Source organism: Leuciscus leuciscus (genome assembly GCF_965113295.1).
Source record: "Leuciscus leuciscus genome assembly, chromosome: 3".
NCBI classification, from domain to species: domain Eukaryota; kingdom Metazoa; phylum Chordata; class Actinopteri; order Cypriniformes; family Leuciscidae; genus Leuciscus; species Leuciscus leuciscus.
In genome coordinates this window covers 47,583,333-47,599,958 of record NC_138727.1, presented here as the reverse complement: position 1 = coordinate 47,599,958, position 16,626 = coordinate 47,583,333, and the positions used below count along the sequence as shown (strand labels likewise).

At 37.9% G+C, this 16,626-nt stretch overlaps 1 protein-coding gene across 3 annotated transcripts in view; it reads right to left on the bottom strand.

Annotated features, from left to right (window-relative positions):
• The window catches only part of inpp4b (inositol polyphosphate-4-phosphatase type II B), a 175,585-nt gene extending 159,509 nt beyond the window's left edge, over window positions 1–16,076 (bottom strand). Inside the window, exons 1-2 of one of the 3 annotated variants that reach the window (XM_082164272.1) lie at window positions 15,790–16,076; window positions 7,081–7,197 (exon numbers count right to left, since the gene is read on the bottom strand). In XM_082164272.1, coding sequence (XP_082020398.1) covers window positions 7,081–7,197; window positions 15,790–15,828 — 156 coding nt within the window. In that variant the 5' untranslated portion in view covers window positions 15,829–16,076. Of the gene's footprint in view, window positions 1–7,080; window positions 7,198–10,769; window positions 10,950–15,789 lie in introns of those variants that run through there. The other 2 variants (XM_082164274.1, XM_082164273.1) reach the window with 2 other exon arrangements.
• Between the last annotated feature and the right edge of the window lie 550 nt (window positions 16,077–16,626).

The window sequence follows — 16,626 nt, the reverse complement described above, 5'->3', positions numbered from 1 at the left end:
CTAAAGTCCCAAAAAGTCGGCGTGTTCCTTTAAAGCAAATTCATCTTGGCCAAGGTAAAAATGGCTAATTAAAAACTCATTAAGAAGTCATTGTTTTGCAGTGCACTCATGCACTTTAAAATTAGCTTGTACTTTAGATTGTTCTATTTAAATATCAAGGTTTTGAGTATGATATAAATGAATGTAATAAATATCTAGTTCAGTCATGAAACTCTAGATAGCACAGGCTGATCGGTCCTATACATGCAATCTGCAAGTGATTACCGCATGGCAAAAGCTGATTGGCCTCTGCTGATCCTGCAGCCAATGAGATTACTTGCTCAAAATTTAAATAGTCTGGTTCAGTGTTTGCCCAATGTGTCTGACTTATCAGAGAAGACCAATTACAATAGACTGGGCCATCTGACCAGTCAGAGCAGAGTATTCTCTTGGAAAGGAGGGGTTTATAGAGACAGAATCCTCAATCAAACTGTTTCAGACACTGTGAGTACAGAGGTGATGCTGCAATGTGTATTATGAGAAAATTAAAGTGTTTGGATGCATGTAAATCTATTGTAGGAGACTCCAAAACAAAATTTGGAGCATTTAGCATAATAGGGGTACTTTCATATAAATAAATGCATGAATGCTAAAATAAATAAATGCTAAAATAAATAAATGCATAAATGTGTACATAAATCCATAAATAAATGCATACACACATACTGCAAAATTCCAGTTTCTTGGCTGGTATATTTTCACAGTTTCCTCACAATTTGCACCTCGCCAAAACCTACTTTTGGACCCCTGCCCCAAACCATTTCTCACTCTGGATAAATTGATGTATGCACATCTAATAACTTTAATAACTAGTTTTTATACTTTTCAACGCGTTTAGGAAAATCAGTGATTATGCAAGCGCTTCTTCGCTCCCATGAGCACCTCCATGCATCAAGACAATCAAATTAAGGGGCGGGTTTATGGAGACTAAGTGATAAAAATATTCGTTCATTATCTGGTGGCGTGTTCCTTCTGAGCGTGAATGGAAATGAAGGAGCGCTTGATTAGCTGGTGCGCTGTTGCTGCGACAGCTATGACATGTTCAGCAGTCCAGCGGACAGTAGATAATTACTTTCTCCTGACAAGCAACTTGTAGCACAGCTATTAGTTTGCCTCTCAAAGTGCTTCTTAAATCAGGTACACAAGTGCTATAAGATATGAGAAGTCTTATCTGCATTGGCCGAATGTTTCTGCTCATTTCTTACACTTATTCTCTCTCTCTTTCTCTCTCTCTAACACCACATGCAATATGCAGTTTCATTAAGTTCATTTTATTTGCCTCATTAAGTTTTCCACAATATCTCAAACTGAATCGTGATCATTCACAAGGTGATCTCCAATGATTTAGCGAGTTCAAAAATGAAAAGTCAATACACAGTTCTGACAGGGTCATGGACAACAGGGGGGAAAAACAATGCTAAATGCTAATAATAATATGCAACTGAACATATAATTGTGGATAATTATCATAACACCATTTTATGATAGCAAAATCAATAGGCTTATGAACTTTACAATAGGCTAATGAACTTCTATATTTGGTAGAAACAAAACAAATCAGAGAGATGCCAACAAAAACGAACAATGAAAAATGAACAAAACTACAAAGTAAAAGAAAATGTACAAAAAGGTTCACTTGCAACAAGATTTGTAAATTATTGGTTACCAAAGAGCACAAATCCATCAAAACTGATTTGACATTTAAAAATTAAAAATTACTCAAACTACAAATGCTTTATGCATTTATAAAATTGTTAATGTTTATGTCGTTTTTTAATAGCGTTGCATGAGCTTATATGCAGTTCATAGTAATATTAAAATCTTTCAATGTTTGATTTTTCAAAAATATATTTATTTCATTTTTGTACATTAAACAATTCTGAAGCCAATTTGTAACAATTTAGCCTCTTGAAGCCAAATCCCAGACAGCAACATAGTATCGGCCCAGATCCGGCCCACATCTGGACCGTGTGGAATCCAAGTGGACCAGATGTGGACCTGATCTGGGCCGACACTATGTTGCTGAGTCCTGAAGCTAAACTTGTTTTGTCCCACCTAGTACTCCAGGCGCACAGAGATCAACAAGATGCAATATTAAAACAAACAAGCCACTGAAATAAATCATAATTTTCCAAGTTTCTTCATGCAGAGTAATAAGGAGGCATGCTCTGCATTTGTAAGTGAAAGCTGTGCGTTTAAAAACATGGAGATCTACATCACTATCCATCTGATCCATCACAGTTATGAAGCAAAAGCAAACATGTCTGACTGGAATCTTTTGATCTTCAGATAAGCCACTATATATAGGCAGCAATCTCTTGAGTAAGCTCAGACCACAGAGCTGGACCTGACAGTAATGGAGCCCATACGACTCCAAAGCCCTCGCTGCGGGTTCAGAAGTTTGCATTTTATTTAGTGCATAAACAAAGCCTATTTCTGGAATTTCAACCTCTTGAGAATATTGTGTTATGTGGGTTGTTATCTTACTCTGTACTAGGGTTTCCAACTGTCCCGTATTAGCCGGGACGTCCCGTATATTGGGTCTAAATGATTTGTCCCGTACGTGACCTCCTTTGTCCTGTTTATTGACTGCTATGCTGATCTAACCACTAACTAATGGGCTTCACATATGTTGCGTCCAAGTTTGTTATTTTAAATGTAGACGTGCTACAAGCACGCTCAAATAGAGAGCAACGCCATTGCAACACTCGTTTTTTCCAGGCGTGTCTATGCCGCAGCGAGATGAAAAAATCTCACATTTTCAGAATGCCACAAGCAGGTCATGTGACATCGAACCAACCGATCAGCTTTGGCCTTTCCGTAACAACATTGAAAGCTCAGCGAAGGTGGACGAACAGCTGATCATAGCTGTACAGGGCGGGTTTTTTATTGCTCATGATTCATCTCCATAAATATATCTAGCAGTAGAGCTAATGCAAGGGCTCGAAATCCATTTATCCTTTGCTGAAACTGTCATCATGGAGAACACGGCTCATGATTGCTTAGCAACGGCAGACACCACGAGAGCGTTTAGTTTGTCGGTTTATTTGTTCTGCAAACTAGGTGTATGCGAGTAAAATGTGGCGGAACATCTGTTTATGTATGCATTTGTAGATTATATTGCAAACAAATCATTATGATATTCAAGGTGATGCAGTAATAGGAAATCCATGTTGAAACCAGTTGTGTACATTTTTTTTCAGGATTCTCTGATGAATAGAAAGTAAAAAAAAAAAAAAAAACATTAATCTGAAATTAATAGAAAGCTTTTGTAACATTAAAATGTCTTTACTGTCACCTTTGACACATTTAATGCATTCTTGCAGAATAAAACTATTCATTTCTTTAAAACAAATTATTTATAATCCCAAACTTTAGAACGGTAGTGTATAATGCTACAAACACTTTAGATGGTTTGTGTGTAACAACTGACATTTATTTCTATGATGTTAAAATTCTTTTTAGGAGTAAATTGTGCATTGATAGGTTAAGCAAAACAACACATATATATGTTTATATACACACACCTTTTATACACACACTTAACTGCAGACACTGAAATGACATAGGCCTACACTGTGTGGTACAGTACAAATATTTTGAGTGTCCCTTATAAAGAACCACGATTGTCCCTTATATTCCTTATTTTCTGAAGTTGACAACCCTATACTCTGTGCAGTTCCACGTGTCCATCACATACGCTTTAAAATCCTAGACAAAATATTAAGCTCCATTTTTAAAGATGCAAAACATGAAAGATGCATTAGTTTTACTAAATAGTGCTGACTTAACATAGTGTTTGACTGGATGTTGTCAAGTTCCTAGGAGTTGCTCGCTGTTCACGATGTTCGAAATATGGGTTATATGTATAATGGAGTTAATGGGGGGTTTATATGAATGTTTCTCTGAAGGGAACTGACTGTCTTCAGAAATGTTTCAATGGCATTTTCTTTTCCTCTTACCTTAGTATAATGCCTATTGTCAAAGTAGTGTTTATAAGCGAAGCGCTGCTTTGTGTACGGCGGTAATCAAGGAAACGCTATATCACTGCTGTTTCAGAAGCGCCACCTACTGTCAAAGAGTGAACTTCACAGTTTACGCCTGATACGCGCAGGTATGTTTTATGTAGCATAATTTCACAAAGCTAAAGTCATCACTATTGACCATGACATGACTAACATGACTAACATGACTAACTATCATGTTATTTATTTGCCATTATCTAAATAATCAAGTTATACAGTAATTAAAGTTGAAGTGCCGGTCGTAAGGTAGAGCATTACAGAAATAACCCTGGTATTATTTTTTTTATCTATATATGTGAGATGCAATGCAGTCCACCTGTCCGTTCTGACTTCATGCCCTCCGGCAAGATCAAATCCAGTGAGGGCAATCGGGAAGTGTTTCCATCGCTCTTCCTGCTCTCTTATTCATGAGGCAGGGCTCGTACAGGAATACTAAAGTGTGAAGCTACAGGCGGACGAGGAAATGATGCTCAAATGAAACCTGAAGGATCTGCTCAGAATTTCAAAAACTCTCTTTCTAGCTCTCATTAGCATCTTCTGCTAATGTTCTGCTTCCTGAAGCTTGGCAGAATGAAGTGGATTGGAACTGATTCACTGAAACGAAATGACTCAAACAGGCACAATATCGCTGGAGGAATCTAGGGTTGAAGAGTCTTGACAGCTCAACATTCCTCTTCAGGATTTAAACCCACAGTCATGCAGTTGTGGCCTAATGGTTAGAGAGTCGAGGTTTCGATTCTCAAAAGTGTTCACTACTCACTGCTCCTAATGTGTGTGCACTAACTTGGAAGGGTTAAATGAAGAGGACAAATTCTTAGTATGGTTGCCATACTTGGCCTTTACGTCACTTCACTTCTTCTTCACTTAACAGCCTTGATCTTTAACCACTAGGCCACACCAGCTTTGTGTCTGCTGTGGGAAAATAAATGTAATGAGGTCCTGACTCTCTCAGGGGGCTAATAAACATGACATACTGTACACACACAGCACTGGACAGGTGCTTTGTTCAGTTTAGCTTAAGGCCTGCAGTGATAAACTCTGTGATTAATGCCAATACATTTCACTTCCCGGCCAAAAAACAACAACTGTTTGGATATAAATAGGCAAATGCTTAAGAGTGTATGATTGTATCATTATTGCAGTGATTATTATGTTTCTAGCGTGTTATATAATTTAATAATAATAATTTGTTACATTTATATAGCGCTTTTTCTGAGACCTCAAAGCGCTTTACATAGAAGGGGGGAATCTCCTCAACCACCACCAATGTGCAGCATCCACTTGGATGATGCGACGGCAGCCATATTGCGCCAGAACGCCCACCACACACCAGCTTACTGGTGGAGAGGAGACGGTGATGAAGCCAATCAGTATATTGGGATGATTAGGAGGCCATGATGGACAGAGGCCAATGGGCAAATTTGGCCAGGATGCCAGGGTTACACCCCTACTCTTTTTCGAAGGACATCCTGGGATTTTTAATGACCACAGAGAGTCAGGACCTCGGTTTAACGTCTCATCCGAAGGACGGTACTCTTTTGGCAGTATAGTGTCCCCGTCACTATACTGGGGCATTAGGACCCACACAGACCACAGGGTGAGCGCCCCCTGCTGGCCTCACTAACACCTCTTCCAGCAGCAACCTGGTTTTCTCAGGAGGTCTCCCATCCAGGTACTAACCAGGCTCAGCCCTGCTTAGCTTCAGCTTCAGTGGGCAACCAGTCTTGGGCTACAGGGTGATATGGCTGCTGGCTGCTGGCCACATTGGCAGGAGCCAAGATATGGCTGCTGTATCTTTAGCAACAGTTCCTCTAACTCTAATAGATTAAACTACCTTTAATTGCCATCAGGATGGAAGGTGGGTATAGTCTCACCAATTTTTAAATCAGGAGACAAAACAAACCTTTCAAATGATCGCCCCATCAGCATCCTCCCTGTTGTATCTAAGGTTGCAGAAAAGTGGATCGCCAAGCTTCTGAATAAACACCTCAGCCACGGCCATTCTCTCCTGCACCCCATGCAATTTGGGTTTCGCCAGTAACACTCCAAAGAGACGGCAAACTGTGTCTTCACAGAAACAGTGAAATCCTTGCTTGATAAAACCACCTGTGTTGGTGCAGTCTTTTTGGATTTAAAGAAGGCGTTCGATACAGTAGATCATCGAGCCCTTCTGTCTAAACTGACTCACTTCAACGTTGCAGAAAATGCGCTAGCTTGGTTTCAATCTTACTTGTCCAACAGAAGACAATCTGTGAGTGTTGGTGGCACCATGTCGTCTTCCCTTGAATGTCCAGCAGGGGTCCCACAAGGCTCTATTTTGGGACCAGTATTGTTCTCTGTATTTATAAATGATCTGCCAAACGTTTGTCAAAAAGTCAATTTCCAAATGTATGCTGATCTTTAAGTAATAGACTTGGCTGCTTACAGACACTGTCAGAAAATGATTGCAAGCTATCTTTGGTCGTAAGACCGTGACAATGGCCGTCTTCGAATCTCTCTCACTGTACGGCGCAGGACCACCGTTTAGGAGCAAAAAGCCAGATTGGTCATCTTTCGTCTGGGACAGCCCAAACTCGTACAATGTGTACCGAGCATTAAAGTTGGCAAATTTCTCAAGCACATCTGAATATCCTGATTTGTTATCAGATTTTGTCTGTGAAATAATATCTAATTTCTTTGGTGTTGTCTGCAGAATGGACCGCTGTGACAGAGAAATTAAATTACTGTCAATTTGTGGCAGAATAAAACGTCAATGTGCCAGACTTTATGCAAAATAATCAAACATGTGGCTTGCAAGACAACGTCTGATTTATAGACTAAAGCTGCAGCTCTCAATGATTTTGTGACAGAAATTACCAAGCATGTGATTACAAGAAAAAAAACATTCAGGGTTTAGCAAACAACACGGACCAGAGACTGAGATCTGCAGAACAACAGCTGAAAGGACCCGAGACGAGAAGAGCCGTAACACGAGTCTCCGGCTCAGATTGATGTTGAGAGAAACCTCTTCACTCACCGTCTGCTGGTGGCCGTCATTCACACCGTAGACGCTGAGTTTGATGAGTGTCTCACTGCAGACGGGACAATCAGGTGGGAAACTCCCTCCAGTGAGGAACACGGGATCTCTTCTTCCCTGCAATGAGGAAAGAGAGCAGGAGGTGATGATGAGAACTGAACCAACAGTGAATCTGCAGCACGCATGGTCACTCGTTCACTTTTTCAGTGGCAGATAAAGTGGAATAAAAATGAGACGCGTCATGTTAAAGACTAGAGTTCGGAGGAGAACGAGACCAATCAGAGTAGTGGTGTGCTAAACCAGGGTTTCAAACTGGGGTGCAAATAATTTACTGTGTAGAAATATGGCCTTGTAAAATAAAGTAAAATTAAATTTAAAATTAAATAATTTACAAAATTGTCCAGATATTTTATTTAATATTCCAGATAATATATACATTTAAAAAAAAATGCAGTATAAATATTCCCTAACATGTTAAAATATATAAAATATACTGTTCAAAGGTCGGTTCGGATCAGAAACAAGCCTTGGATGACTAAACACTACAAGAGACATTGCAATTTTTTTTATAAAAGGTGACTATAAAAAAACGATAAAAATCTCTTGCTCACAAAGTCAGCATTTATTTGATTAAAAATCATAAAATCAGTAATATTGTGTAATATTATTACAATTTAAAATAACAGTTCTCTACTTGAATATATTGTAAAATGCAATTTACTCCTGTGATCAAAGCTGAATTTTCAGCATCATTACTCCAGTCTTTAGTGTCACATGATCCTTCAGAAATCAGGCTAATATGATGATTTACTGCTCAAGAAACATTACTATGTTCACTTATTATTGTAACATTTATTGTTGTCAATGTTGAAAACAGTTGCTGCTTCATATTTCTGTGGAAACCATGATACACGATACAGTACCCTTAATATTTTTAGATTTGGGCCCTTCAAAAGGGAATCATCATTTCTGTGGGTCTATGGCATCAAAAAGTTCAAAAACTGCAGTGCTACAACAAAATTTTCCAAGACTTCTTAGTTAATTGCCTGAACAACTAGTCAACTAATCTGTCTTCCAACCTTTATAAAAGCCTCACCACTACAAATGTCAGAACTAGCCGATCTTTCTAATGGATTAGTCATTTGTTGGATGACCAGTCGGCCATCCTGACCCATTCCTACATCTAAAAGCACAACCACAGCAGTAGACTCTTATTGGCAATTCACACCGCACAGACAAACGCCAACAAACACGCTTGTTTGGGTTTTGTTGGATCGGTGTGTTACACCTGTCGTCGTATGTTGGTGTTGGTCAGAGTTTGTTTTCACCCGACTGAACATGTTCAAGTGTTTGTCAGTGTCTGTTGGGGCGATGTGAACATGACAGTTATTCTTCATAAAATTCTAAATCCAACGGTCAATTTGTTTGTTGGAGTTTAACCGTGCGGTGTGAATTGCCCTTAGACAGTGTTTAAAGAACACTTTAAAGTCCCCCTGTATTCAATAACTTTATCCCTTATAATCATCTTTAATCACCAAATTCACATATTTAAAAGTTTTTTCCTTGAAAAAAATTCTTCATGCCTTAAAATATCTTGAATGTAACTCGACACCCTTGCCTCATTTATTATATGTGGTTCTAGGAATATGCAAATGAGCCCCGCCTCCACTCACTCACACCAGCTCAGAGATCCACTCGTTGACGATCACAAGGTAGTTTGTGACATCAGAAACACCAGCGATTTTCAAAATTTCAAGATTTGGTTCACTGCAGTTTTAAGGAGAAAATACTCAGCAATGGTGTCGACTAATGAGTTTACACATGGTTTGTCTTAAAGCATATTAAAAACACCACATAGACATATAAACATTAAAAACTTGATTTTCATCACAGGGGGACTTATAATATAATATTTGGAATCTTTCCACTTAATAGTGTAGAGCGAGAGTTCATTTAACGGGGCACTTCAGACCTCATGTGGAGATGAAACCCGCACCACATCAAAAGACATCTGTTTATTCGACCCGCAAGAAGCCAGTCGTCTTCCCACGACCGATCCCTCGTGCACTTATCATAGTTCACTGATCTCAGAGCGGGAAACTCCCAGTTTACACATGTCGTTCTGGGGCGTCTCTGGACAGTGGTCCCCTGAGGCGGCGGGCGGGACAGATAGCAAGGGGCGATTGTAAACTCAATCAGAAAACCAGAAACTCGAACAGCTCTCTTTTTAAGGGGTAAAAATCAGCCCGGCTATTATATAAGTCAGTGCTGGATCGATGCGGCCACAGTCTATCTGTTTCACATCTGCTTATTGGCTGAGCAGACGCCGCTATCTGAGCCACAGATCACATCGAGTCTAAGAGCCTCCGGTTCTGCAAATCAACTGAGGAAATGTATCCAGTTAAAGGGAGAACTCACCTATAAATGAATATTCTGTCATCATTTACTCAAACTCGCGTCGTTCCTAAACTGTCCACCGAGAAAGAACATTTCTGACAGTTTTGAAGCTCCAAAGAGGCCATAAAATGATTGTCTATAATAACTCGTTCACTATATTTCAAATGTTCTGAAGCCACACAATAGCTTTTTTGTGAAGAACAGGCCACGTTTTAGATTATTCACTGAACATCTTCCCCTCTGCTCCAGATTTCAAAATGTATTTTCCATTCTGCATGTCTGAAATGGTGCGTCAATGAGGGCAAACATGGTGCAACACTTAATAAACACAAACAGAGAACACTAACGGCATAGAGGGTGAACAAATGAAATCATTTTAAAGATAACTTCAGAAGACATGGAATATAATGGAAGCTTGTTTATGCCATATAAAAATAAAAAAAAGGTTAATTATGACATTAAGTGAATTTACTAAGATACTAAGTCATAATTATGAGATAAAAGTATCCAATAACTTCAAATTTGTCATAATTATGACAAAAAGCATAATTGTGTTAATTCTGATGATGACATGCAATAATTTCGTCTTGTGTATTTTTTTATTTCATAATTCAAATTAAACCAATTTCCAAGATAAAAAGTTGTGTGGCAATGTCTTACTTTAGACTTATCTCAAAATTATGCTTTTATGTTTATCTCAATTACAGGCATAAAAAGTTATAATTACACCATACAAATGTCAACTACATCATTATTATGACGTCATCATTCCGATGTAATGCCTTTTTATCTCATAATTCAAATCAAACCAATTTAGACTTTTTTCATTTGTTTTTTATGTCATAATCATGACATTTCTTCACAATTTTGAATGTCATAATTGTTATGACAATTTTAAATTATGAGATTTTTTTATATTTTACGGTATTGTTTTCGAAGCTTGTAAAGATGCTTCAAACGTCATATTTTGTTCCAAGAAAGAAAGAGTTTTGGATGAACTATCAAGCTAGACAAGAAGACACAGAGACATTAACTCTCTCTCTCTCTCTCTCACACACACACACCTCCTCAAGGGGTCTTAAGAGTCTTTTACAGGTTTGCATCATTCATCAGTTCAACAGGGTGAGATTGATAATTTATAAGGTGCTTAATTAAAAGAATCAGCAGGATGTAAAGACTAAAAGGTTTTTGCATTTTGTCCTATTAACAGCACCAAGAGGACCATATTTTAAAAAGGTTAGGGTTACCAAGCCATGCTAACTCATTAAAAAGTACTGCAACATCACACTTACCTCACCTTCCATGCCTAAAAGTTCAGTTAGAGTCGAGGTAAAGCAAGCAACCAGCCTCAATCCAAACCCATACAACCACAAGGTCAATCTCAGAGCGGTAATAAATCAGCGTAGCGACGCGGGGGAGCTCTGAAAACTCACTGCTGCAGTGTGGGTAATGGTCAGTCCTCAGGACTAATGGCCCCGCTTCAAAAAGCAGCATTTATTTAGAGTGTGTGGTGAATGCGGGGCGGAGGGAGTCATTTAGACGTGTCCCAAAGTGGCCAATTTGTTCCGTAATGCGCCATCATGCTGGCCAGACTCAGACACACTCATATTTTTACACTAACCGGATGTTCGACAGGAATGCCATGAAAAAACGGACAGGATAAATAGCTGGTCGCTTCGATTTTGGCTAGAAATAAATGTGCACACAGATGCACGTATTTCAAAAACACATAGCAGACAATGATGTTTTATAAAGAGGCAGGAGCGTGACGTCAAACCGCTTCAGCACAGATACACATTTATAGAGTGGGATTTTCCAGGAGATTAAGAGGTTGAATTCGTCTGAATTCTTCTCCTGTACACACACACACACAACACAACACACACACACACACACACACACACACACACACACACACACACACACACACACACACACACACACACACACACACACACAACCTTTCCAAATATATTTAGGGATTGAATTCAATATTCTGATACTTAAATTGTTAACTTGGTATTCTCAGTATGCAGTAAAAGTCTATGTAGCAAACGCTTACCACTAAAAAGTCTGCAGTCATTAAGAGTTTTTTACTTTTATTCAGAGAGGATGAATTAAAATGATCATATTATATTTAATTAATTAAATGAGTAAAAAATAATAAAAATAAAGACATTTATAATGTTACAAAAGATTTCTAATTCAAATAAATGTTGTTCTTTTGAACTTCATATTCATCAAAGAATCTTGGGTAAAGAATATTTTGGAAACGGTGAAAAGTATCACCGTTTCCAAAATATTACAGTTTTTTCCAACTGCTTACACACAAAATCTTTTCATGTCACACGATTTTTGAAACCTCTCACTCAAAGTGCAAAACTACATACCAAATCTCCAAAACCATAAGCTATTTCTCAGCCTTTGACTCAGTTTTCAATTGCATTAAACACTTTTTTCAAAACACTACACACAATTCTCTACCTAAAACACAAAAATCTTAACAGGAAGTGACTTGCTTTCCTATTCCAAACACAACCAATCAAAATGCTACACTTATTCACCAGGTCACACACACACTCCTCATATGTGCAAACACGAATTGCTTAACTGATCACTAACCAATCACTGCTTTAGTGTAGTATAGGCCTAAATAGGTCAAAGGTCAGATGATCTGTTTTGAACCATGGATTCCTGGGACCCCCCGGGACCCCACACACACACATACACACACACACACACACACACACACACACACACACACACACACACACACACACACACACACACACACACACACACACACACACACACACACACAATTGTATGCTACTGTAAACAACAATAATGTTAGGCCTAATAAATATTTTCTGTTTCTACATTGCATTGGTGTTTACAGTGTACTTGTTACATCAGATTACTTTCACTGTAGAACATTATATTGAAATGTAAACCTATGAAAGACCAAAGAGCTTTAGATTTAGAACAACAGTGTTTACATGGTATATCCAAAAATGTACTATTATGAAAGAAGTGTTTGCCATTTGATGCAAATGCTTCATTCTGACTTGTGTTTATGGCATTTTGAATGCAGTGTAACATTTTGAAGCAGATGTGAGGCATTTTGCATTTATGTGTGTGCAGTTTGGGGAATTGTGTGTAGAGTTTTGAAAAAAGGAGACATAGTTCTGAAAACGTGTGTAAGCAGTTGGAAAAAACTAAGCAGCACAACTGTTTCCAACACTGATAATAATGCAGCATATTAGAATGATTTCTGAAGGATCATGTGACACTGAAGACAGGAGTAATTATGCTGAAAATTCAGCTTTGCATCACAGAAATAAATAATATTTTAACATATTTAAAAACAGCTTTTTAAATTGTAACATTTCACAATATTACTGGGGTTTTTTCCCAGTATTTTTGATCAAATAAATGCAGGCTTGATGAGCATAATATAATTTTCCAAAACATAAAAAAATCGTACTGACCCCAGATTTTTGAACGATAGTGTATTTGTTTTATTATTGGAAGACTGAAATCATACTAGCTTTTTTTTCTGGGTTTCAGTGATTGTAATTTTTGTTGGTGTTTAACTATATATCTATAAATTATTAATAATTCCAGATGTTTCTTCATTGTTTTTCTTTCTCTAAATAATAAGGTTTATTTCAAACAAAACATATTTTTTCTTTTTTCTTCTCAATATGGTTCTAATAGTTTATCTCCTCAATATCACTTTCCATCCTGATTGTCTTTTGCAACTGCCAAAAGCCAGTTCCCTAATGGCATCATCCTCCACCAAGCGACATCATATTTGGTGGGAAAAACAACTAAAAAAATAAGCATCAAAATGAAAAAAATTTAATAAAAATCAGTATAATAGTATCAAACTTTCAAAAGATGGAAAAAATTATCAAAATTAACACAAAAGTTTATTAGAGCTGACAGTCAAACCCACACATTTTAGATGACTAGTTTTATTTTCATTATCATACATTAATGTTACAAAAATGTAATAATAACTAATATAAAGAAATAATGTTATAAATATCCCTTGTGAAACTCATTTCATAAATCTTGTTTGAAATACAGGATTATTATTAGATTAACAATATTCTAACGATCCAGTAAAAACATTAAACTAATTAAATTGCACGAGATGGCATGATTCCCATGAAGTCAGTGAGTGACCATGGCTCTTTAAAACACACCAATCAGATGCAATCCTTCACAGCCCTCTCTGTAAAAATTACTTTCGAAATCACATTTGATTGAATATGTTACTCGCAGTTTCTTTGGAATTATTTGTGAAATTTACTAGCAGTTTCTGCAGGAAATTACCCTGGAAATTCAGAGTTCTCGCGAGAGCACAAGTCGAATTTGCTCAGCGAGTTACTCTGGCGTCGAGTAATGATGCTCATTAAATATGCCCTTGTATCCGAGCTGCACCAATCACATAGTTTTATCTGATATAGGCGGGCCAGAGGCGAGCTAAACAGATGATGACAGCGCTGTGACGTCGAAGTCATTAGTAAACATTTCAAAATGGCTATGGATGAACACCAGTTGTTTGAAACAGCTTTTTATCTAAAAGAGGAACAGAAGACGGCGCTCGAATCGTTCCTTTGCAAGAAGGACTTTTTTCTGTTTTGCCGACCGGATACGGCAAGAGTCTAATCTACCAGTTAGCTCCACTGGTAGCTAAGCGAATGGGGCTTGTTGTTGTGATTGGTCGTAGTGTTATCCAAATGCGTGCAGTGAGATTTTCAAATCGCCCCTCGAGCTGGGCGATTTTCAGTAGTTGATGCCAGACCATTAATCTTTCAGATTTAGGTCTCGATTTCCAGGCTAGCACGAAATAGTTTCAGCGCGACTCCTCAAGATTAGCACAGCAGACTTTGAGACCACCAACATCAGCATTGAAGCAGCTCAGTCCCACAACAAGACATCCACTGAGAAATATGGGAATTTGCCAGGGCAAACAGCCTCTAACATGTTCACACATCCGTGTACGCCTGCGCTGTACATGAGATTAGATGTGCATTAAGTCGACAGGCCAGGGAACAGCTGTAGTCTCATTTCAGTCTACACCACCTGTCTATATTAAACAACAAAAGTGGGCCAGCTCTCCTCACACCTGCAGCTATTTCAGACAACTGCCATTCACAGGAATCACAACAGACACCGGCTCCCCACGCACAACTCAATGTGTGACGCTTCTCCCATTAGGAGAACCTCTGTGGTTTTCACCACCACTTCAGATGATCACATGCGATTATGAGTCGCATCTCAGTGGAACTGCTAACGTGTGCATGATTAACTTCAATTAATTTGTATGTTGCCTAGCAAATTATATTGCATACCGTTTAACGGCATAAAGCTTTATTTATGAATGCAACACACAGCAAACAAGATGTCACAGCAAGCCAGACTTACATGAATAGATCAGCCAATAATGTATTCACATATCATTGATTCACTCAAAGTCTTCTGAAGGAGACCAAACTGTATCTAGAAGCTATACTGTATGAACAAACTGATGTTGGCTTGAGAAAGCATGAACCTTGAACTCGGGTCGCCTTGTGTACAGCTGCGGCAAATGTACTATTTTACCTCAGCGCTATTTCTCAAGTCAACATAATGATGTCAGTGGCGTTTTGGTCACAAGTCGCATACAATTTAGATGACTTTGAATATAGTGCTACTTTTGAACTACTTTTATAGTACTTTATTGGTGTTTTTTGATCTTGTGGGAGCTTATTTCTTTGCGAACTGCTGATATATGTATGCAAAAGAGCTTCATGAATATTTAATCAAACACTTTCCATTTGTTTTTAGATTTATGCATTTAGCAGATGCTTTTATCTTAAACACACTACAATAGAGGAATAAAGTAATTTGTCATAGAGCCGGACAATATTCGTAATGTGAATATTTAGTTACGTGGAAAAAAGTGTATAAAACGATTTTCAAATCGTTCTCGGTTTTATGTAGGCTATATATTTAGTTGCATTTAGTTAGTAAAATATCTTATTAAAATATTTTTTGGACAGATGTAGTTAATACAAACTTGATGTATTAAAAACTGCTTCATGAATATTCTTAAAAAATTCTATTTTGTGTTTCATGAAAAAGTAAAAGATTAAAATATAAAAGTATTATATAAAAAAAAGCATTAAAACATATGGTAATTCATTGTATTTATATAATTTATTTATTTCATTACAATAGTAAAAAAATATTTATTTATAAAGTTTCATATTCATTCAATTTCCGCAAATAACTTAATAAATAGAAATGTACACCTACCGGACACCTCAGCCACCAACAACATGAGCGCAAGTCCATCTTTAGTCCAAAGTCTAGCGAGGTTTAAAAGTGGCAATATTCAGTACCTTCCAGCATCCAGTTTGCTAGATTGCTAAGTCTGAAACTGACGCTAGTCATCGTCCGTTCTACAGTATACCGTGAGGTTTACAGAAGATATGTCGCAGAACTACAAACACACATGCATGAAAGCCAAATATTACTGCAGTCTGGGTGAGCTATAAAAGTGCAAAGCTCTTTCCTCTAGCAAATCTAATTTGGAGGGAAATAGACTTCTCTTTGTGCACTCTTGTGGGGCTGAGAGTCCATGTGGAGGGAGGAAAAGCAGAAACACAGGGATCAGTGTGTCACTGGAGGGTGTGTCTGGGTGTGAGATACGGGCACAGGGAACAACCAGCTGTTGCCCTCAATAAAGGACTCAAGAGGATTGTCAGCAGAAACAAGCCCCCCTCTCATAGTTAATAGTGTGTGTGTGTGTGTGTGTGTGTGTGTGTGTGTGTGTGTGTGTGTGTGTGTGTGTGTGTGTGTGTGTGTGTGTGTGTGTGTGTGTGTGTGTGTGTGTGTGTGTGTGTGTGTGTGTGTGTGTGGCCCGGTAAACCCCACAAAGATAGCAATATCTGAAATCCTTGTCCTTGTAGGGACTTTTTTTTTGTCCCCATAAGGAAAACAACTTATAAATCATTTTTGAAAATGTAAACATGCAGAAAGTTTTCTGTGAGGAGTAGGTTTAGGGGTAAATGTAATCTAATTTTAGTCAAAGAAAAGAACATTTTAGTTGATGACACATTTAAAATATATATTTTCCCATTTTCCCATATT